General features: G+C 38.1%; 5 protein-coding genes across 9 annotated transcripts; 2 read left to right on the plus strand and 3 right to left on the minus strand.

The window, feature by feature from the left end:
• Nucleotides 1-433: 433 nt before the first annotated feature.
• On the minus strand, nt 434-14,058 carry LOC122414774 (exportin-4-like). 3 transcript variants are annotated; one of them, XR_006261815.1, is made up of 13 exons: nt 7,117-7,188; nt 6,132-6,521; nt 5,782-6,049; nt 5,214-5,671; nt 4,866-5,127; nt 4,514-4,773; nt 3,975-4,414; nt 3,571-3,854; nt 3,278-3,453; nt 2,900-3,198; nt 2,580-2,808; nt 2,143-2,494; nt 434-1,952 (listed from the first exon to the last, which is right to left on the minus strand). XR_006261815.1 is itself a non-coding variant. In XM_043426356.1 (13 exons), exons 2-13 carry the CDS (start codon nt 7,165-7,167, stop codon nt 2,207-2,209), a joined length of 3,405 nt encoding a protein of 1,134 aa, XP_043282291.1. In that variant the 5' UTR covers nt 7,168-7,188; nt 14,041-14,058; the 3' UTR covers nt 434-2,206. The 3 variants fall into 3 exon arrangements, 2 of the variants coding, with proteins under 2 accessions (XP_043282291.1, XP_043282292.1); XM_043426356.1 differs by adding an exon at nt 14,041-14,058 and having other exon boundaries at nt 434-2,494; XM_043426357.1 differs by adding an exon at nt 7,358-7,367 and having other exon boundaries at nt 434-2,494.
• Nucleotides 7,793-10,270, plus strand: mus81 (mus81 structure-specific endonuclease subunit). 3 transcript variants are annotated; one of them, XM_043426362.1, is made up of 6 exons: nt 7,793-8,200; nt 8,414-9,090; nt 9,182-9,395; nt 9,462-9,674; nt 9,767-9,880; nt 9,955-10,270. In XM_043426362.1, exons 2-6 carry the CDS (start codon nt 8,513-8,515, stop codon nt 10,201-10,203), a joined length of 1,368 nt encoding a protein of 455 aa, XP_043282297.1. In that variant the 5' UTR covers nt 7,793-8,200; nt 8,414-8,512; the 3' UTR covers nt 10,204-10,270. The 3 variants fall into 3 exon arrangements, with proteins under 3 accessions (XP_043282297.1, XP_043282298.1, XP_043282296.1); XM_043426363.1 differs by having other exon boundaries at nt 8,419-9,090; XM_043426361.1 differs by having other exon boundaries at nt 7,793-9,090.
• Nucleotides 10,200-13,563, minus strand: Cog3 (conserved oligomeric Golgi complex subunit 3). The gene has a single exon (XM_043426358.1). The coding sequence runs from the start codon at nt 13,110-13,112 to the stop codon at nt 10,440-10,442; it is 2,673 nt and encodes an 890-aa protein (XP_043282293.1). The 5' UTR covers nt 13,113-13,563; the 3' UTR covers nt 10,200-10,439.
• An 823-nt stretch (nt 14,059-14,881) lies between the features above and the next one.
• Usp30 (ubiquitin specific protease 30) lies at nt 14,882-18,941 on the minus strand. Its single transcript, XM_043426360.1, has 7 exons — nt 18,693-18,941; nt 18,245-18,613; nt 17,676-17,834; nt 17,440-17,606; nt 16,980-17,318; nt 16,202-16,546; nt 14,882-16,012 (listed from the first exon to the last, which is right to left on the minus strand). The coding sequence occupies exons 2-7, from the start codon at nt 18,342-18,344 to the stop codon at nt 15,746-15,748; spliced, it is 1,377 nt and encodes a 458-aa protein (XP_043282295.1). The 5' UTR covers nt 18,345-18,613; nt 18,693-18,941; the 3' UTR covers nt 14,882-15,745.
• A 62-nt stretch (nt 18,942-19,003) lies between these two features.
• Nucleotides 19,004-22,687, plus strand: dx (deltex). The gene is made up of 5 exons (XM_043426359.1): nt 19,004-19,769; nt 20,247-20,439; nt 20,540-21,164; nt 21,363-21,681; nt 21,766-22,687. Exons 1-5 carry the CDS (start codon nt 19,450-19,452, stop codon nt 22,127-22,129), a joined length of 1,821 nt encoding a protein of 606 aa, XP_043282294.1. The 5' UTR covers nt 19,004-19,449; the 3' UTR covers nt 22,130-22,687.
• The last annotated feature ends 191 nt before the right edge of the window (nt 22,688-22,878 follow it).

Genomic DNA, 22,878 nt, shown 5'->3' on the forward strand with positions numbered 1-22,878 from the left:
TATTGGGATCTCGTAGAGTTTCATTTTCGATGTCTTCGGGTAACGGTACAGTCTCATCAGCTATATGGTAATAGCACCGTGTCCTAACCGCGCTCAAGTCGGGGCGTAGTGGCGTGCTGTTATATACTATATTAAAACACAACGGCGAAGCGAAACGCGTACCCATGTATTCAGAGCCAGTCTCTCAAGGCAAAGCTGGGCCAAAAGCGCGAAAATCAAATAAATCCATTAAAACTCATTTGTTTAACACTGAAAATGATTTATTAACATTGGTATTGCAGAAAACAAAAAAACCATAAGTGGATATTCAGACTCGCGGTTTATAATATCCATAATACTATATTATGTCGATTATCATGTTGACGCCACCAAGGCATAGGCAATGATAAGAGGATATAATCGATACATCAGAAAAAATACATCCAACGCGTTATACTATTTTAACTGAAATACATTTATTCGAGGAGTTACTACAATTCATTTGTATCTCCAGTTCATTCGGCGTTGAATATGAGCCGCTGCTTACCTTCTTGTAAACACAGTAAATACATTTTCATAGAGCACAACCAAAAAAAAAACCAAAACTAACAGACCTCGAAGAAGCATCCGGGAATTGGGTATGCAAAGACCACAAAATAATTGAATTGGTGTTCCTATAACAATTTCTCCGCCCATCGTTATTGAACGTTCAAGTTCGAAATAGCAAAATATAAAATGGTAGACTAACACAAATCGAGAATACTGGATCTGGTATTCAACAAAGCGGGGTCCTTATGCAATATATATGTATATATGCGTGCGTGCGCGTGTGTGTTTGTTAGGCGTGATGTGAATATGAATGTCAGAACAGAAAATACACTTTTCCTCAGTGAATATTTGCAAATATTGCAGGCTGTACAATACGTCCTATGTGGAAAAGACTACAATGACGCAATTGCGGGGGTTTTCCCTCGTTGAGGTACCACCATCAATTTCACTCACATATCTCTTAATTGAACCCACGTCAACGAATCAATCAACACTCGCATATCTCTTAATTGTAAAAACTCAAAATATACCCTAAATACACGAATGAAAACTTATAACTATTCATAATTCCTCATGCTTTATATCTCTTTTTATCATCATCTCCTTTATCAATCTTCAATATATGTCGATTGAGAATTCAATCGAGTATCATTGTAAAATTTCACGAAAAACCACCAGTCATTTCGTGAACTCAAAAATTTCTTTTCATTTATATTATATATATTTTATCAATGTTGGATTGATATTTAGTTCATGTCAAATTCTTTTTCTCGTTATTCGAGTTCGTTTAAAAAATCCAGATTTTTTATAATCCTTACATAGTTATTATACATCTGACATGAATTTATTATAAATATACTTATGAAAATAGACGTTTCTGTACTACAAGGTGTTCAAACAGCAAGAAAAAAAATGTATGCATAACGCCTGATGGAAATCGATTGGATAGAAAAAAAAAAATCTTCTAACGAAACCGTACGAGCACAAAAACCATGAGATGAAAACTCCTCGGGCACACGCAAGTTAATAACGATGTGTACTTAATATTTCGTGCTTTCTTTCGTGTTTCTTTATCGAAATACTTTCAGCGTTTTTATCGACAGGCGAAGTCATTTCTCACGTACAAATATCATCGATGATATTTATTTTCACAAGAGCGAAAACGAATAAAATCATTTCCACGGAATAAAATAAAACATGTTTCTTCCGAGGAGTGACCGAAGCGAGTGTAAAACAGTAAGATGCAATAGGAATTTGTCAAAGGAAGTCTCATCAACTTTCAGAGGGATGAATTGTTTTCGTTGGATTTTGTGGCGTCCGCGCGTGCGCGGTGTTGATTCATCAATCAACAAATCCTAGATGTTTGTCCCGCTTCATCTATTTACTCTCGTATATTCATCTTCTTTGTCAATCACCGTTCATGACTAGACGATAAATTCAAATGCAGTACCGTTCGAAATGAATGAGCGTGCATTAGAAAGATGTATTCTTCATGTTTTCAGCACTGTTTGCTCATTTTCAATACCATAAGTTGACGAGTTTTTTTTTTTAATTTTTTTTTTCATCCCAAGTTACTTTTTTTCGACGAATAAAGCATATAAACTTTGCGCTTACCGGTGTTCGTTGTTCAGCACTCTTACGTAACTTTGGCCGTATCCCCGACATTCGAAATCGCATTTTACTTGACTATCATAAAGCCTTGAACATTGAGAATAAATTTGTCGAAATTCGAACGGAATCTTAGCTTCTGTACGTTCTCGGCATTCAATTGTATATTCTGAGTCAATTCGGTAAAGGCTGTGGCTAATCTTTGTGCTATATGTGGATCCGCTTGCGAAGATATTAAATTTTGAACTATTTGTTGATACTGCTCCTGGTAACAGCATATCAAGCTGTACAGTGGAACACTCGTAGTTTTCATCGAGTCCGAATTTATTTGATGCGTCATTATGAGATTCATCAATAACTGGAAAAGAAATGCATCATCAATGAAATCTAATCGGACCGTCGAAATCGTTAGTCACTCAAAGATGGCACTCAAAAAAACTCACACTCAAAAATGGAAGCATCAATTGATTCTTGGGTCCTCCATTTTTACCTTCATTGTAAATGTGTCGAGCTAACCCTTGAATAATATCACAACACAATACCGTGATATCGTGGCCGAATGAAAAAAGTCCCAATTCAACCGAGCCCAATAATTTTTGTAATAACTCCGGTGGCAATTGACAAACTTTTTTCGGGTGTATTTCACACACGAGTATAATCATTTTGAAGTACCTGTAGAAAATTTATATTTTCATTTTTACGTGATTTCTCAACTGTTTCGCGTTTTTTTTTTTTTGTAAATTATTTAATAACAAAAACCTACTGTCGGCATAACGAAGGAAATTTCAAGAGATTCATCGTCATTAGAGGCATGACGATATTCAATCCGTATAAAAATACGTCTGCGGGTGTGGGCGGTTGTTCAAGCGTGATTCCAGTCTCCAAGTGGCTCATGTCGTATATGTCTTTACTTAATAAATTAGTGAGCAATTGCATGAGCAGAAGAATGTCCTGAAAATTGTCTTCCTCTGCCGTTGAATCGATTGTCAAACGGTTCGTATTGAAACGAGCGTATGTCTGTATCGTGTGAAGGCACGCCTCGTAAATTCTTACGCTGTCCTCCTACGAACAAACGAAATTTCAAACTCGTATCACCATCGAGAGAGCTGGGATCGATCGAAAGTAAAAACGCGTATTTTACCTGGGCAAGAAAGCACAACATTCCTCGTGTGCATTCGCAAAAAACTTCGAGTACGAGCTGAACCAATTCTTGATAATTGTGATAAAGTGACAGAAGATTTGACAATTCACCAAGTACAGGCGCTGTGTATTGGAATACAGTTCGTACCGTAGCGTTTTTAACACCTTGAGCGACTCCTGTATATAAAAAAAAAAAAAAAATGAAAATAATAAGAAACATGCTCGAATGTTTATTATTCGTTTTAAACTCCATTAATTGCTAATGGATATTAAAAAATAAATGTTCAAATTGACCGATATACGATTCCAAGAGGTCGATCAATTGAATTCTGATTTGCTCCTGATGATAAGAACCCGGAAAATTGTCGTTAGATATGATTTGTTTGAAACGATCAAGAAGGGGCTGAAGCGTTTGGGACCAGTACTGTTCCTCATAAGTCTCATCGCGCAGGGCAGCACCGACTTGAACGACGGCTCGCATCAACCCTCTCTTGGCCGATTGGGGAAGATCGTATCTGCTCTTTGTCGCTAATTCGATAAGACGTCCGAGACATTCCGATTTGAGAACGCACGCGGCTCTGGAAAAGTCAAACGAGATAAGGAACAGATTGATAAATAATTGAAATAATAAAAGAAAAAGAAAGGAGTTGAGAATAGGGACGGCTATGGAAGATGGTTGTGATAAAGTAAAAACGTACTTTGTACGATATTCGACCAATGCGACTAAAAGTTGTATCGTATCTTTGATGAGAGTAGGCTCCGATTTGAAGGCATTGATGTTGCAGGTAATTTTTTCCAGCATATAATTCATAGTCCACAGAGCAGCCGGGCTTTCCTCGCCAAAGGCTTCTAATATTGTAGTACTTATTTCGGAATAATGGTTTTCAACGAGTAAAAGATATCGTACGGACCATCTATGTAAGAACCATACGATGGTGCAACTTAATTCAGGACTCAATAAACTCGTAAGATTAGCGGCAATTGCGTTTTTCTCAAATTCACAGAGACGAAAGACCGCGGCTATAAGACGTATTACGTGATCAGCCGATTCTTCGGCACCGGACACCTCGGAAACGTCGTTTCGAGGAGATGCCAATAATTGGAGAGTTACATTTACATCCACTTGACCCCGACGAGCCTAATGAAATTCATCATAAAAACTTTTAATAAAATAACCATTCTAGTCCTTGCTAAATAAAATATGTCAGATGGACGTTCGAGAGCACCAACGAGATACCTGTTCCATGCTGTAAGTCATTATTTCGGACGGTAAAAAATATTCCCCGTCGCACTCTACGCAAAGTACGTGTCCGGTGATGAGTACGAGCCAGTGCAAATCTTCGTAAAGATTTTTTATTATATTTGAGCTGGCGATATTCATGGTTTCCGGTTGTGCAGCCAATCGATTCAATTGTTCGCGTAATTTCGTCGTTCTATCCTCGAGTAATCTCGTCAGTACAATCAACGAGTGTCCAACTATTTCTCTACCGAAATTTCCTTCATTTAAAAATAAAAGTCGTGTAAAAATTTGACAATGAATCGCTCGATCGTATTGACGTAACCAATATCAAGACAAATGTAATAAATACCTATTATTTGCAATTGTTCCATGTACTTGGTTCCATCGTCTTCCTCGATAACGTCTATTTCTTCCTCGATGTCTTTGCCTCCGGCAGCTCCTCGCGTTCCATCGGGTGGTGCTAAATGACATTTTAAATATGTATTGAATATTTGAGTAAAACACTGCTTAGAGAAGTCCCGAGGAAACAAATGATCTTTGGTTACGACGGGTATCCACGTCTCGAGTATGCGATCCAAAGCTTCCATGTACATGCAATCATCGGCGCACATCTGCAATCGGATAAATCAAGCCATTTGGTTCTCCGTTTCACTAATTTATTCATAAACGTGGCATAATATACGATGTGAATACTGACCGATTCTTCTTGAGCTGCATTCTCTGCAAAGAGACAAGTCAGCCTTGTCATCTGTTCCATGAACGATCGAAATAGATTTTCAGGCAGAGCGGCGAGTCCACTTGGCCGGAAGAAGGACATTATTTTGCGTATTATATTCGCGATACCTAGAGCTTCGTGATCGATGACATCGATATTGCAAACGAGATTGAGGAAGCCTTGAACGTAATTAGTGAGATAAGCAATTTTTTGATCCTCGGTTGCGAACACACTACCGTTCAAACTTGCCAATTGTACCAAACAATTTCTTGCGTGATGAGCTAACTGCGGCATGGTCCGAACTTTCCAATAAAGGGGAAAAAATAATTCAAGAATCGCTGGATCGAGAATGACGTCGCGCCAGGTAGGATGTAAATTGAGAGAGGGCGCATTATCAGCTTCGTGAACAGCTTCAAAGTGACCAACCAAACCTCTTGGCAGTGCAATGTAGTTAAGGAATTTCATAAGATTCTTCATTCGGAAGCGTAGACATTTGTTTGATTCTTAAACGAGATTGTAGATAATGTGAGAAACGAAAAGAAAAGGATATATGGATGATAAACAAAGCCCCAGGCCAGTACACCCTCCGCTATGCAAAGCAAGTGTTTTATCAATGAAAAATTCTCCTCCGCAATTCCGTCCTTGGTCAGCTCGGCGATGGCACCCACAGAGAATTTCAATATTCTCTTCAGATCCATCACTTGGAATTGGGTCTTGGCTCTGAAGTGCGCTTCCCACGTTAGTCCCATGTCCGCCGATTTCACTGTTATTTTATGTTCTTGCATCAAAGCCGATATTAAGCCACAGCCTATAAGTTGCTATAATTGTGGAATTTTACATATCTCATCAGCCAACATTGCCAAAGAAAAGAAATAATTGTATAAGTTCAAGATTTCTTACTCTCGGCCTGTCTCCGCTCCTTATCAATTCCTCCACTTCGTCCAATATCAATACTCTATCTTGTCCTGCGTCACGCGTACTTCCTCTCTTCACCATAATGGCTATTATTTGGAGTATTCTTTCGCGTACAAACAGAGCCAAATTAGGTTTGTTTATGATGTAATGAAACAAGTATCGTCTGAGCGAAACTATGTCATCCTCAGGTAATACCGTCCATTCTCTCACAAGCGCAGTCTTTATTAGACCAGCAGCTTCGAACAACACATAATCTACGGTACAACTTTCCAGAATGGTTCTGCATAACTGGTACGGAGATTTTGTCTTGCGAAAATTCAGAAATACCCCCTCTGCGGACTGTCGTTGCTCGCTACTAACCAGATTTGGCGGTGCCTGTGAAATTCGTTTGAATTTAATTTAATTTAATTTAATGAATTGAAGCGAATTAAGTTTTTGAATTACAAAACTAAAGATTTTCAGGATAACACGATATATCATTGAAAATTTCAGCCTATTTCGAGATATTTTCGTGAAAGAATCAATCAATTTCTCGGAAAATAATTTTCCGAGGTGAATAACATTTATAATATTTTTGACGACGTCGTGAACAATATTTTTTTTTTTTTTTAAACAATGTAACTTCGAAAGGGAAGACAACATATCAAGTATCACGACGGTTGACCAAAACAAAATGAATGCCATGTTTAATGAGAGCCACATATTGCATATTATGTTGTTTTGCCACAATAATCGAACAATCACGCTAGCGGGGAATAATAAGGATATTCTTTTTTTTTCGGCTAACGCAAACATTTTGCCTCGAAAATACGCACATAACCCTATCTCAATAACAGAAAAACCAATCAACAACAATGAGCTGCAAAAATGTATTTTCTTTGTTTGGTAATCAGCGACATTGGAGTTTGCTTTGTTAGTGATCAGACGAGATTGATATATTACAAAAATTACACTAATTTGGTAGACTTACTAAAAAAATTTGTGCAGCAGCCTCAAGCTCTCGCAGCACTTGATCCGCCATTTTCGTAAATAAAATTTCGGACTGCAACGCAAAATATAAAACTTAAAAACAAAATATTTTAAAAAAACGTTAAAAAAACTCCCGACTAAAAAATCGTATAGCCTATTTTTTTAAAAATAAAATGAAGACGAGAAAAAAAATGAATATTAGAAAAAAACAACAACGCAGAAAATGTTTTATATCTTCAAACCCGTTTCTTAAGAAAGTAGCAGTAAACTAGACTGAAATAAATAAATAGATGAAATATAATTTAGACAGATAAGAAACCATTTAATTGTTAAGTACAAAACTCCCCTCGAGAATTGTTTCCTATGCATCGTTAATATTAATTGATGATAGGTAAGTTATTTATAGACAAAAATAAAAATTTTAATATAATTGTTGAAGTTGAATGATCGTACAAAGAATGAAGATCATAATAAAAAAAAATGTAATATCATAAAAAACTAAAATATATTATAAACATAATGGAATTTCATTTTCGTCGGGAAAAGTCTCTAATCAAATCATTGTTGAGTGGCGTTTCAGTAACTCACACAACAACCGCTACGAGGCTACGGTTTCTCGTCAACGCTTCGACAAGCTCTCATTCATTCAATATATGATGAGACTAGAGTCTCGGGTCTCTCGGCTCGGGACAAGTCGGCGGACAAGTACATTGACAGCCCTGTCCCTGTGGTCTAAAAGTAAATTGGAAGCTCTCACGCTCTCACGATTCCGTACAACAGCGCCATGGATCGTGTGTATATATATATATATATATATATTCCCTGATGCTGCGTTCTGCTGCTCGCCGCAGGCGTGTTGTGTATTATTGACTGATTGACAGTACGACGATATGTTATATTGTTATCTCTCTATGTTATTCATCTTGCACGTGAATAACTTTAGCATTGCTACAAAAGTGGATAAATGAATCAGCAGTTTTATTGTCACGGGATTTATAAAATCATTTCATTCTTCATCAAGTGAGACTAATTATATAGCTAGAACGATAAAAGCTTGCTTTGAAAAAACCGTTTCCATCTTATAGGTTAGTGGGGTCCGAAATAGATATCTATATATAATTTCCAAATGATGTTTGATTTGAAATGCGATAAATTTTTTATATACGAAATAGTTAACTTTTACATGTGTAATGAATAATGTACATGTCGATGCATCATATAATCAATAATTATTCGCACTTCGATTTATTACTGAAAAATCGAAAAACAAAAAATTTTTATCTCAATCATTCTTGAAGAACAGGTGGTTTTATCCGAAAATACATTTTCATCTCACCATATCACTGCTGAATTAATTAAGATTAATAAAAGCATTCCAACAACTGAAGGAAACATTAATGAAAAAAACTAAAGTTAATACAAAGTGTGCCAACCCTCTCTTTGAAAAATGGCTGATCGAGTGGAGAAACGAGGCAAAGGCAAAGGGCTCGTGTCTGGAAAAACATTTTACCAAAGCTATTGTCTCATTGCGCAAATATCCTCTTGTCCTCAATTCAGGAAGAGATTGTATATTACTACAGCATTTTGGAACAAAATTATGCGCCATGTTGGATAAAAAATTAATAGCTCACAATGAAGCTGACAGGGTCAATCACGGCGGGCTGATAGCTAAGAATTCCAAAAGTCCTGTCAAAAAAATCTTCCCTACTGATCAAACACATCTGCAAAAAACATCATGCGCACAACGAATACAACAAGCAGCCGGCTCAAATCCTAGGGGTAGAATTCATTCTGCACCTTCGAGCGAAGCCAATGTTCCTGCTCGCGTTGCTGAAGGCCACAAAAATGAAGATATAGTGCTTGTTAAGAAATTGGAAAACGAAAGAGAAAATGCGAATACTTTCAAAGATAAATTCTCCCTGATGCCTAATGATTTTGATATCATACTGCTCGTAGATATTCGAGAAACTGGAAAGTATGTTTTCAAAATTTTTTTAACGATTTGAACTGTAGCTATTGATCTACATTAGTGTAAAGTTTGTCATACTCTGTTTCACATTTTCAAGCGGTAAGCCGAAATCCAAAGATGACGTTACAAAATCTGAATTAGATCGATTAGCGGTCCCATACGAAATCCGACATTTGAAAATAGGAGATTTTGCATGGGTGGCAAGATGTAGAGAAACCGGCAGGGAATTAATACTTCCTTACATACTGGAAAGAAAACGGATGGATGATTTGGCTTCTAGTATCAAAGATGGCAGGTTTCACGAACAAAAGGTATTGCAAGTACCCATTTCATTCCCTTGATATTTAATTGTACTGAGATTAATCGTTTGATTCTAGTTCAGGCTGAAGCAATCCGGTATACCAAATTTGATATACATGGTCGAGAGCCACGGAAATAATCAAAATATCGGTATACCATTGCCAACGTTGCTTCAAGCGTCAACAAACTCTCTGGTTCAAGATGGTTTTACGCTTAAATTTACGAAGAATCACAAAGACTCGATGCGATATTTATCGATCTTGACTAGCCTTATTTATAAAATTTTCAAGGTATTTTTAAGCAATGAACTTTTCATTTCACTACTACTCTATTTTTTTTTAACAGCTCAACCAGTTTGATTGCGATGAGTTATTTTTTTTAGAAAAAGCATTTAACAAGTGGAGCCAAAGAGGACCTACAAACTGTGTCTATTTCAAGGACCAGAATAACTTTAATGGAATTCAATCAATTCAACAAAGCCGCATCAAAAGTGAAAGTACGACAGTGAATTTTTAACCCACGTTATCAGTTTTCTAACAGATGGGTAAATATTTATTTGATATTTTTCAGACGTTCAAGGTGAAAGAGATGTTTATTCGTCAGTTGCTCCAATTGAAGGGACTCTCACTGGAAAAAGTATTAGCGATTGTCGAGCGCTATCCAACTCCGCTGAGTTTAAAGAAAGCAGTTGAGAGCGTAGAGAGTGATGAGGGAGTTAAATTATTAACAACAATTAAAATCGCTTCTCAGAGCAGACAGCTCGGCTTGGTATTGGGCCAAACGGTTCATCACTTATACACAAAAAGACAATTCGATTGAGATCCGTCTTTTGTATTTTTATTCCATTTTCATTCTTCTACTTAAATAATATAACAACTTCAATTTATAGTAATATACATACATCGGGAAACATAGAAAAATATTAAAACAGAACGCGAATCCTATTTTATGAAAAATATTCGAAAAAAGCATTGGGAAGGTATTCTTCATCAGAACACTTCAGAGCTATATTCGATAAAAAAAAATGACTTAAACGTGTTGCAATGTTTGGCCGATTACATCTTAGGGATGTTTGCGGGAGAGTGAAACACGTTATCATCGCCGCCATCGCTGCCGTCGTCGTTGTCGTCCCTGACAGTTGTTTCATTTTGTTGAAAAATATCTTGAGATTTGATAGACGCACGCTCTCCAAAGGAGCAAGCACTCGATCCATTTTCTTTTCGCTCTCTGGTGCACGTCGACGATCCTCCTCCAGTCCCAGGGTCGTCTTGGTGCAGATTTTGCGAGGCTCTGGTCTGTGCAAGACTGGACGAGCTGAGCATTACGGAAATTTGCTCTGGCAGGGGACAAGCAATGAGTAACAGTTGTTCCTCGGTATAATTCGTAGCGAGCAATTGTGACAAATGGGTAAAAGCTGCTACAACGTTGTTCTTAATCGGTCTGAAGAGAATGCATTCGGTTTCTCTGTTTGCGAGATACAATTGCATCGATTTTTGTATGTTAGGTAATTTAAATTTAATCAAACGAAGAGATTCTCCGACAATGGCTGCAATATCTTGGGCATCACCGAAGGTACGTTGCCTCATCGTATTATTCTCATCGATGGTGATACTGGTTTTGGCTCTGTCCAAGAGTTTTAGTACAGGTTCGATTAGGATGAATGATGCGTGTTGAATGAATCTTTGACAAGACGATTTCAATTTAGCGTCAACATGCTTGCGCGAATCAATTAGTTGTTCTTTCATGCGGGGAGCACTCTCGAGAAGAAATTCAAGTAGAGCGTTGTTAGAGAGAGCGAATAGCCTGGAACGCTTTTCCAACAAGCCAAACGCGGCTGTCTTGACTTTGGAAAAATCCAACGAATACTCTTTGACCGTAAAATCGACCTGGAAAGGTGCAATTTGTTCTCTAAGAATAAGGAGATGTTTGACCTGGAAGAGTTCCGCGTCGAGAGTCGAAGATCTCGATTCGATTTTTTCTTTAGCAAACTCGATGCTAGCGACACAGTGATCGATCGCTTCCCGACTGAGGCTCTGAAAAATTGGCCTATCGACGCACCTGTAGAGTCTTGAGAGACAAACGAGAGTTCGTCTCACCGTAGGATACCACATTCCATGTAGATCAGCCGGCGAGTTGGCTATACTACATTTTTGACCGAGCGGCTCTGATCCAAGGTGATTTCGTCCTACGATATTCTCGAGCCCGCCCCGGCTCGAAATGCCCCCACCGCCACTGCCACCACTACCGATATAATCGCTCGACGAAACAGAAATTTTCTTCATTCTAGTTTGGCGATTTTCTTCTCTTATCGACTCCGCGATATCTTCCATCATTTTCAATTTATCCGGATACGCGAGATCACCGGGTGACGGATTATAATTCAGTACATCCGTTTGGAGATAAATGTGCGCACGGAACACGAGCCTCTCGCGCACGTCGTGGAGAAGCTGAGTACAAACGTTTCCAAAACCTTGAAGGGGCTCTAAATTGTTTTGAACGTGTTCCTCTAGCATCTCGATCCTTAGAATACAACACAGTTCGGCAAGAGTCTCGAGATGATTAATATTGACAACAAACGGACGAAGAAGGTCGTACAACCAGGTACAGAGACCTTCGAGATAAGAGGCGAGAAAAGGCGATGGTTTGGCAAAGAATTGATAAAACAAACGATGCTCGTCGACAGAGGCGTGCAATAAGAGGGCACAGGCATGTCTGACCAGAGTACAATGATCTCCGTTGTATCTATCCTTTACGGCGCGTAATGCTCCCTCCACGCCAGGCCCCAAAACGCTACCGCGTTGATTCAAATAATGTCTGTGACATTCACCAAGCAGCGAATCGTACTCGTCCCTCTTGTAGGATCTCGATTCTATTTGCTCTATGACCGGTCTTGCTTTGGGCAATATCGTTTGGAATCTACCGTAGAAAAGGGCTAAAGTAGCGTCCGAACTATCCCTGGGATCGCTCAACCCTGTGCTCGTTCCATCTTTAGGATTTGTTATACTTTCCGTAGCTTTTTCAAACAGACCGAACAAGTAATTTCTCATCAAATTCATTGCTTTGGATCTGCAATGCTTATATTTGACAAGATAAACTCCGCTCTCTTTGAAGCTTGGATTCTTCTCCATGAAATCAATATTTGCATCTATCCTGCTCAATAAACCATTGAACATTTCTCCATTGGGTGATAAGGTAGGTGCTTCTAATTTCTCCATCATTACATCCACCTCTTTGTAATATTTAACATAGCGAGCCACTTCCTCCGCCAATCTATTTAGAATCTCCTGGTCAGAAATTAACTGCTCCGTTGCATCATGCAACGACGCAGTTTTGGCCGATACAAGCGCATATTGTTTTGCAAGTATTGAAAAGTCTTCTAATGCTTTTTCTATATGCAAGCATACATCGTGACATTCTTGTCTACGCAATTTCAACTCATCCAGATAAATCACGTATTTGGTGTCACTGGAGGATGCGTACTTGCTCTCCAGATTTGTATAACTTTGTAACAATTCCTGACAAGTTTCTATGCCGTTGATCCATCTTCTTTCTCCTGGACGTAGCTCTGGGATTCTTAATTTTTTGACATTTTCATCAGTTGTTTCAGAACTTATTTCTTGCTCCAAATTTACGAGCAACTCCCTTTGACGAGTGCTCAGAGGCGCTAGCGATTTTTCTCCAGAATCCCAGTTTATAAGGTTCACAGAAATACTCTCGGATTTCGACATTTTTTTAATCTCCGTTTATGTTTTGTTACCAGTCACACTTGCTAAATTTTTATTGGGTTTCATACGTGTTTGGTAATTATACAAATTCATTTCAACGGGAAACGTCATCATTTTTTCGAACTGTTGCTAAACTTTAACATCAGCTTTGGATCGATCATTTTCAAGCACCATTAAAATATTTCGACTATTGTTATCCACCCACATCCATCGCTCACTTGTGAACTAAGAACTAGACTACGTGACTACTACGAGAACAATACACCAACGAAGTCAAACGACGTATCTGATGTGATGTACTACGCTGATTCTCTTTAGATGTACGAACGAATTCGTTGTCACCACTGAATATCGTGGTATTCGTGGTGTGGTGGTGAAAAGACGTGGTGTTGCTAGAGTGCGCTGATTATTTTTTTTTTTTTGTGGTGACTCGGTCTCTCCCGTGCCCCCCGTGCCAAAAGACTGACGACTGACGCGCCTCTACTAGCAACGAGAAAAAACAGGGAGTTAGGCCCGCTACACACGGTCAATAAATATTGCACAGTAATATTGCACAATAAGTTTGTATGGTGTGTAGTGCGCCATAAATTTAAGATAGCTCAAACTTCTGTTCAATGATTGCGTAATGTTTCAATACTAAATCTACACGGTCAAGTGCAATCATGTATATTGCGTAATATTATTGACCGTGTGTAGCAGGCCTTAGAACGACGGCAGAAAACCCTCTCTCCCCCACAGCTGCGGCCACACTCTGACTACGTTTACACGGTTTACACGGCAACACGGCCCTCTTATTCCGGTTTTGTATATACAAACGGGTATATTTATATATATCAATAGAATGTATTTTGTATATCTATATTGATATAACTAAACCGGAATAAAAGTGCCGTGTAAACATGGTCTCTCAAAAATAAACGTGTTCTCTCACATTTAGATAACATTATCCGAACATCTGCAACCTCCACATTTTGTTGACATTTTGTCACCAAACCTTCGTCGACGGCAGCAACACTCCTCGGAATGCCCTTCAGAGTAAAGTGACCGGAGCAGAGTCATTCCAGTGACCCGGCTAGTCTAACTGCAATAACAGACGGGTACGGGTGTCTGTCTAGCCCGTCTAGCCCACGGTCTAACCAAAAAGAAAAAAAAGAAGAACATCAACAAATTTTTCACAATTTGTCAATTTGATTCTTTCTTCATACGTAGTCGAAGAAAAAGTTTGTGATTCATCGCAAAGTTGATGTAATTCCAACGATTTCGAGTATGAAAAATTATTAAGTATAATTGAGTATACGGTTGAGTCGAAGTTGATATTCTTAATTAAACAAAACGTAACATAACCTTCGTTTTTGGTACAGAATCTTTCAACATTGTTAGTGAATACGACGAAACGTTGTCAAGTTATAAAAAATGGGAGAACGCTACAACATTCACAGTCAACTCGAACACTTGCAGTCAAAATATATTGGAACCGGTCACGCAGACACAACGAAATTCGAATGGATGGTTAATCAACACAGAGATTCTTGCAGTTCTTACATGGGACATCATGACCTTCTAAACGCTTTTGCTATTGCAGAAAATGAATCCAAGGCCAGAGTCAGATTCAACATAATGGAAAAAATGTTGCAACCCTGTGGACCACCGCCTGAAAAACCCGAAGACTGATTCATTTATATCAATCTTTTGTTGGTAGAAGCATCTCTTTATAAATACACACCAATTTGTTTTTTTATCCATTGAATATCAAATATAATTCATACCCTATCTGTGTTTTTGGAAATGTTTTATTTTATATCTCTGGATCGCATGCAGAGCATAAATTCAAACAATTTGGGTATACAGTTCTGAAATTATACAGTTGCCTAACCAGAAATTTAAACACGAAAATCACCAAAAATATAGGTTACATCAGAAGAGGGCCCTTTTTAAAAGTGAACCTTCTACTCTGGATTAAAGAATGAATTAAACGGATTTGGCTTAATGAACATATTTTTATTCTTTTGGTACAATGCAGCTGATATCTATGATGTCAATCGCAACGAATTTCATCCCAAGCGTCCACAACTAAACATTTCAAGTTGAAAATTTCACTTTATGAGAATTTGTAAAAAGTTCGGAATCAAACGAAGTCAAACAAACGAATGTCCTGTAAAAATGACTGTATTGTAATAGACTGAATAAAAATTAATATTTTATAGAATAACACTTAAATAATTAGTTTGTAGTAAAGTGAAATATTTTGATAATTATCAATGAAATTGAAGCGAAAATCAGTAATGGAAATACAGTGTAAAAGGTTCAGTTGTAATTGTATGTTTGAATAAGATCAAAGATAAGACGATATCCAAGTTAGGTATTATTATCACATCGTGTATGAGAATCGTTGTGACAACGATGTTACGACTATATATTCTCAATAGATATTATTTTGGCCATTTTTCATTCGTATATCATAAGATCAATGGGCTGGGTATTCGATTAACGAGAACTTGAGGTATACATGTTTATGCTGTTGGTTTTGTTTGAAAAGACAAAAATCGATCGATTGGTTGTGAAAACGCGTCTCGTCTCGTTCCATCGAGATAGCGGTATCGATAATATGAAAATAGTATAAACTTTTTTCTCTGGTCTCATCCGGAACATTCGTCCTCGCGTTCGTAAAAAAGTAAATAAGGACTGGCAAAAAGAACATTGGTCAGGGATGTGTTTTCGATAGTTGTATCCGATGTGTAAATCCATTGGCCTTGACGATTGCCACGTCTGTAGCACACGAAGTGTCCAGCGTCGACGGGACCACGATGTTCGACAACCGCATCCAATCTGAATTTGTGTTTTCCACCATCACTTTGATTCGACACCATTCCATTGATAGGAAAAATCGATCGAGTTCCAGCGGCCTATTGTTATCGATCGATATTAAGATTTTGGAGAGTCATATATCTTTTAATTTGTTTATAATATTAATAAAATTCATGCTGTTTTGAAAATTTAAACTATCAATCCCAATAATTTATATTGTACTTGATTTTGTATAATTATTTAAGGAGAAAGAATTTTTAAATCAGGGGTAAATTTGAAATTCTTACTTGAGTATTTCGTTTAGTCGTTCCGGTATAAGTAAATGGATCGAGTACTAAAAATTCCGGAAATATGACCGGGTCATCGCGCTTGATCAAGATTCCGGAATCGCTCCAAGTAGTACGGGGTATGTGAAGACACAAGCACCGAGGTAATTTACCAAGCGTTAGGGTCTTAATTGCGGCACAACGTGATGAGCAACCGTCGCATTCGACATTATGAATTATTTCACTCGCCACCAGACGATCTAAGAGCTCACCTAATGTGTGTCGATTCCATCTTCGACGAGTAGGTGTTTCTAAAGGTGGTAGAGGCAAAGAGACACTTTCCAATTTGTCGTACCGTACCGGTGACTAAAATAACAATTAGGAATGCCACTTGAGTAGTAGATCAATAAACGATACGTAGCAACATTGAGAATTAGTTTTTTCTTTCATTATTTTGTTCCTCCCGTAGTTTATTTTATTTAATCGTGATCCAACATTGTGTACAAAAACTGCCTTGCATTTTCGATTCTATCTTCGGGATCGGTTAGAAATTGAAATTTTTTGCAAAAATTTTTGACACGAGAGAAATTTTTTTTTCATCAATCTCTGCAATGGAATTTTCAATGAAATGAGACCATTTCAAATTCGATTCAATATCCAGGAGAATATCAATGACTCTGTTACTCATAATATCCATTATGATGAAACGTTTTCAGCATTTTTCTGATCTGCTGCTATTCATTTTGAAAATTGAATACACGGATTAGTAGCCATGGGCCACCGACCCAGAAATACTCACTTTCCATTCGCAATTTGTACACTGTAGCTGACTGGTTAACAGCCCAGAGAAGGGATTTTTCGTCTCATTGGGAATAACCGAGAGGTTTGAGCGCGGAATCGCCCTCAACCAATTCCAAGGCTCTGAAGTTGTTCTTTCCCCATTTCTACCGCCATTGAATATCGTTTCGGCCGATCGGGCGATTATTACACCAGGTGGTTCGTTCGATCTCATCATTTTACTGCATGAATTCTGTTCCATTTGAGTAATATCGTTGCAAGAGACGCTTCTCAGTCCCAACGAATCAATCAACAATTTTTCACTGTCATCTTTTGGTAAAGCGTCAGAGAGGCAACCTTTCTACAAAGTTTAACATTTATTTATTTCATTTATTCGTTTCAATTTATGCAAGCAAATTCGTGCAAAGATTAATTAATATCATCATTTCATTTCAAAAGTAAGAGCAACAGGATTCATCCACCCTTTCAATAGAAGACCGACTTTCCGATCTCAGAGCACTAAGGATCACATGGAAAAGTTCATGAGCATCTTGATGTCCCGGGCCAAAACGCCAAGATTCTCCGAGGGAGGTAATCATCTCTATAGGGGCTATATCTCCATATAGCTCGTCGTCCAATCCATTTATTTCTGTATATAGAATAAAATAGAAGTAAACTCCTCTCTGACTTTCATTACGGTAAACCTTCAAGAACTTACTATCCAGGATTGAGGCAAGATTATTGGTGAAACTGGAAGGGTCGGAAATTCGTCGTCTCGTGTCCAACCAGCTTTTGAAAACAGAAATGGCTGCAAAGGATTGCAGCAGAGCATTGAGAAAACATGTGTGGCCTAAATTGGTGATACCAGCTATCTGACCTAGAAATAGAATTGGACAATAACAAAAATTCTACTTTATCAAGCCTTCGAAACCACCACGGTACCAATACGGTGAACAGCATTCCCAAAAAAAGGAACACCGTGCCTCGGTTACAGCAAATTTTTGTCATGTTTTTTCATTCAACTAAAAACAAAATGCTCGGGATAGGAAACTTTTTGAATTCCTCCCTATTGTTCAAAGGTCCGAAAAATATATTCTTCCATTTTTTTCCAAATAAATGAAATGGTGAGTCTTCTTAACGCATTACCCATTAAATATTGTTAAAACTTGATTGAACATGCCCGAAGCTATGAACTTGAAAATAATTTCAATTATTGACAAATGAATGGTTTGTTTTTCATGGAAAAAATCCTATCCACCTCAACTCTCAGGGATTCGAACGAATTACCTCTTCTTCTCGGGTTGGGCGACGGACCCCAGAGAACAAAAGCACCAATCCCAAGGGCAAAGCCGACTCCCGCGAACATTGCCACTCTTTCGACATCCATCGCGTTGTCTAAGGTGTATGCGTGATTCTATATTTTTTCGCGATTCGATTTTATTTTCGTTAAAAAATCTCTTCGAATTTTCCCGATTTCCGCTGAAGAATCATTTTCAATTGTATACAACACATATTGAAACGGATTTCGTGAATAAAAATGATTTTATTCCTATTTGATAATTGTAGAGTTCGTTTTTTCAAGTTGGGACAATCGCCCAGGTGGTATCCGTAATAAAAAGATGTGGAAATGTTGACAATCAGCATCAATAATATAAGCTAAACAGAAAAATAAATTTTTTTTTTTCCGTAACGTTTTTTTATCAGTTACAACGAATTTTATTTTTTTTCTTTTTACTGTGTCCTCGAAGTTGAAGAAACACGATTTCGTAATATAAAAAACACGAATCGCACGATCCACGATCTCTCATGTACAGAACATCCATTCAATCAAAAAATGAATATACTCGATATACAGGCGATAGCTGGCGATAGGATGTATACAGATTCAACCGAAAAAAAAACCGAACATAATAATGCAGTAGTATACAGTCGTAGTGGTTGCTCTGGAATGGTTCTTGATTCGGACAATGACCGTTAGGTGGGTGAGGGCAAAACGACCACGGCGGCAGCACTAACACCGATGATGATCCCACCACGAGCTATGGAGTATACACACACCATCGACCAAGTGCAAATCAATGGCGTAGTGTATTGGTTAGTCGTGTGAATTGTGTTTTGAGTTTTGACACGTCGTTAAAGTCGCGAGGGTATAGTGACGACGGCCGAGGGGAGACAATAAGAATAATATTGTCAAATACAGTGACGATTAAGTATAAACAATTGCGTGATATTTCCTTTCAATGGAAGGTTCAGAATTATTTTGATGCTTGAAATGTGGGCGTTGGAAATGGGGCTGCGTAGTGCGTGTGGACATACGTGCATGTTCTCGCTCATCTCGGAGCGTATAGCGTTGCTGCCTCTCTCCCACCTTGTGGGATAATCAAAAATGTTCCCACACTCTTGGATCGTCAAGTTGGATTGCTGCCGCGACCGCAACCTGTCAACATAATTCTCGAAATCTCAATGCCGCCGCTTTCCCTATCATCAATCTAATGATGATGACAACGACTACGATAACGGCGACAACGACTTCTACTGGAGCAACGACCACAGACCCAACTTCGTCAATGTCAACAACGCCAACTGCAACACCAACGACGGCCACTGCAGCGATAACGACGATGACGATGATGACTCTGACGACTAACGCTCACGGACAAGAACACGGACACGCGGTTGTCGTTTGGGAATGGGAAAATCGTCAGGGCCGATGGAGGCCCTATAGTCCGGCTGTATCACAGCATCTCGAGAGAGCTCACTGCAAAAAACTTACTCGTGTTTTCCTAAATGATGCTGATCCAAATTTGGACAGGTAGGGCATCGATTGAAATTGAAACCAAATAACGTAAACATTTTATGATTTGCTAAAGTAAAATACGTCGATAGCTCTAGATAGTTGAACAGAAAGTTCTCAATTGTGCCAAATTAAAATTTCACCAAATAATCCATTATTTTTTCAAGTATAAAATTGAATCTATCAAAATGAAAATCTTATAACCTAAAATGGATGATTGTGCTAAAATTCTCCAAAATGAATTCTAGCAAAACTTTAGTATTCAATTTTTAAGTTAAATGGTTATCGTTAGGATGAAATATCACAATTTATATTTCTCATACTTGCCAAAAATCATTGATTTCTGAAAACTTTCCTTGTTACATCAAATGTGACTGTTGCACGGAACGCCGAATATTTTGATAAATCAATACGGATTATTAGTTATCTATGAATAATAATTGCTGTGCTAAATTTTATTTTCATCAATTTTATTTAAACTTTTTACATTTTCAGGTATTATATAAACCTGAAGACCAAAACACAATGTAGCGACGAGGGTGATGAGATTCACGGAGTAAGAAGAAAATTCTATTCACCCGGTTCACCAGCGGGTAAAGGTGCCAAATGGGAATGGGCCGGGGACACGGAAGACTGGCACACCTATGACATGGAAGTTCAGTGTCTTATCGAAGAAGCCTGGGCAATGGTTATTAGTTGACTCGTTATTTATTGTGAAAAAAAAATCAAAGCTATTATAATGTCAAATATTTTGTGGAATATTTTTAAAAAATGTTGTGGTTTCGCAGGGGGACAAAACCATAGACGTTTCAAAGACTCATTTGGGTTTTCCTTACATAATAAACTTCTGCAATTTGACTCAAGTTCGCTGTTGCACGGGTTATGTCCGGCCCATTCGTAGAGTTCAGCAAGCGCCTTATCCTCTAGTCAAAGTTGCTTTGGAGGAGCTCCGATCGACAGTCGCTGCGGCAGCCCGCAACTATAACTCTCCCAAGGGATTCGGTTACATACCACCAATTTTCAAAAATCCAAGCGTCAAGCAATCGCACAAGAAAACTAGTGGTAACACTAAAAAAGCAAATGGAAATGGAAAGAAACAGAACAAACAAGGGGAAAATGGAACTTCCAACATTGCTCGGGTTATACTCAACAATATTTTCGGTGGTAAACACGTTAGTATTGGGGGCAACAATCATAATCATAACAATAATAACGCTATTGCTTCGGGAGAAGGGTGCGAAATGAAAAAGTCCAATTGGGAGAGGGTGCTCGATGCGGATTCGAGCAGTACAAAAAGCGGTAGAAGACCGAGTGTCGATACCGTCTCTACATATCTCAGTCACGAGAATCCCGTCGATCTTTTGGATAGCAGCGTCGGTAGCGATGAGGCCTTCAAAGACAACAGTGTCATGGGTTCGTTTTTCACTAACGTTGGATTTTTTCTCTTTAATTTTAGGGACACTAGAACCATTTTGAAAGTTTCGAAAGCAATCTGATTCCAGACAATGCATATTCCATTATTGCTGCTTGTTCAATGAAGGGAAAAAAAAGAATAAATAAAATTATGTATTTAGAATAGGAAAGGAGATTGGAAAAGGATTTGATTTTCAGGAGTGGATGTCGGATCAGACGTCATATCGCAGTACGTTAAAGTAGTGGAAAGCGTCGGAACGGATTCGTGTCCTGTTTGTCTAGGGACACCAGAACCCTTGACCGTTGAATTGACTCGTTGCCATCACAGGCTGCATCTTGCTTGTTTAAACGCGATGCTCAGTTCTCAACGACAACCAATGTACATACAATGTCCGGTTTGTCGTTTGATCTATGGTGAAAAACGTGGAAATCAACCACCCGGAACTATGAATTGGACACGGATACCAAGAGCTCTGCCGGGCTTTCCGCACACCAACACAATACAGATTACTTATGAGTAAATTTCTTTTTTTCGTTTTTTTTCTTGTAGATCTGTCTAGTTTTTTTTTTATATTTTTATTATCACATCATTACTTCACAGCATTCCATCAGGAATTCAAGGACCTGAACATCCAAATCCTGGACAGACGTACTACGCTGTTGGATTTCCCCGCGTTTGTTACTTACCTGACAACGATCAAGGTCGCAGAGTGCTCAGGCTATTGCAAATCGCATTTGAGCGTCGTCTGATATTTACGATAGGACGCTCAGTTACAACGGGACGCGAAGATGTTGTTACGTGGAATGAAATTCATCATAAAACTGAATTGGGACCTTCGACATCGGGACACGGCTATCCCGACAAAAGTTATCTCGAAAGAACGCTCAGCGAACTTGCTGCTCAAGGTGTCACCGACCTTATACAAACTCCAGCCTGCAATGCTCTTTATCAAGAGCTGCCGTAAAAATTTTTATTAATTGGCATATGCCTATTTTATTGAAAGATTTTCAAAAAGATCCAAAACAATGGATTATTATGAAGAAAATTCATATACGTTTTAAAAAGGTACTAAACTCGTAACGTAGTACAACGAAAACACGTGGTCGAATCGTTTGCTGCTGAATTTTCCTATTTACACTTTTTCAACGAGCGCTCATTAATTTTTCGGTATCGATCATTATTGATAATGGGTACTCGTACACTTTGAAAGCGGACTAGGTATATATGATGATATTTGTTCAATTGGTCAATTTCTAAATTTGATCGAATTACTTTTTTGGCTTAAGGTGATCTATCACTTGTGTAAGTGCGAAAGAGATAGCTGCAAAATTGTTGCACGATTTACTCGGACATGCTTAATTTTTTGAGAAAAATAAAAGTTACGCCTTGTTCTCTGATAAAATATTTTTTCTTTCAAATATCAAGCTACTCGGAATAAACCGTGCAACAGCATTTTTACCGACTGAACAAATGATAGATCTCTAAGTTTTGTTTTACGTAATAAACTTAAAGTCAACTGTTTCGTTTGATTGAAATTTCTTATTAAGACTTTATATGATTTACTGAATAATGGAAAATTTCATTTGATAAAATGTTTCGCTTAAGAGTATGGATCAGTCGACTAACCTCACTTGGAATTTTCGAAATCGAAATTCTTTGATACAGTTTGATCGATTAAAAAAAGGCTCTGTCAGTCTACGCAGAACGATGGCA

This window comes from Venturia canescens, chromosome 8, assembly GCF_019457755.1.
Source record: "Venturia canescens isolate UGA chromosome 8, ASM1945775v1, whole genome shotgun sequence".
Lineage (NCBI taxonomy): Eukaryota > Metazoa > Arthropoda > Insecta > Hymenoptera > Ichneumonidae > Venturia > Venturia canescens.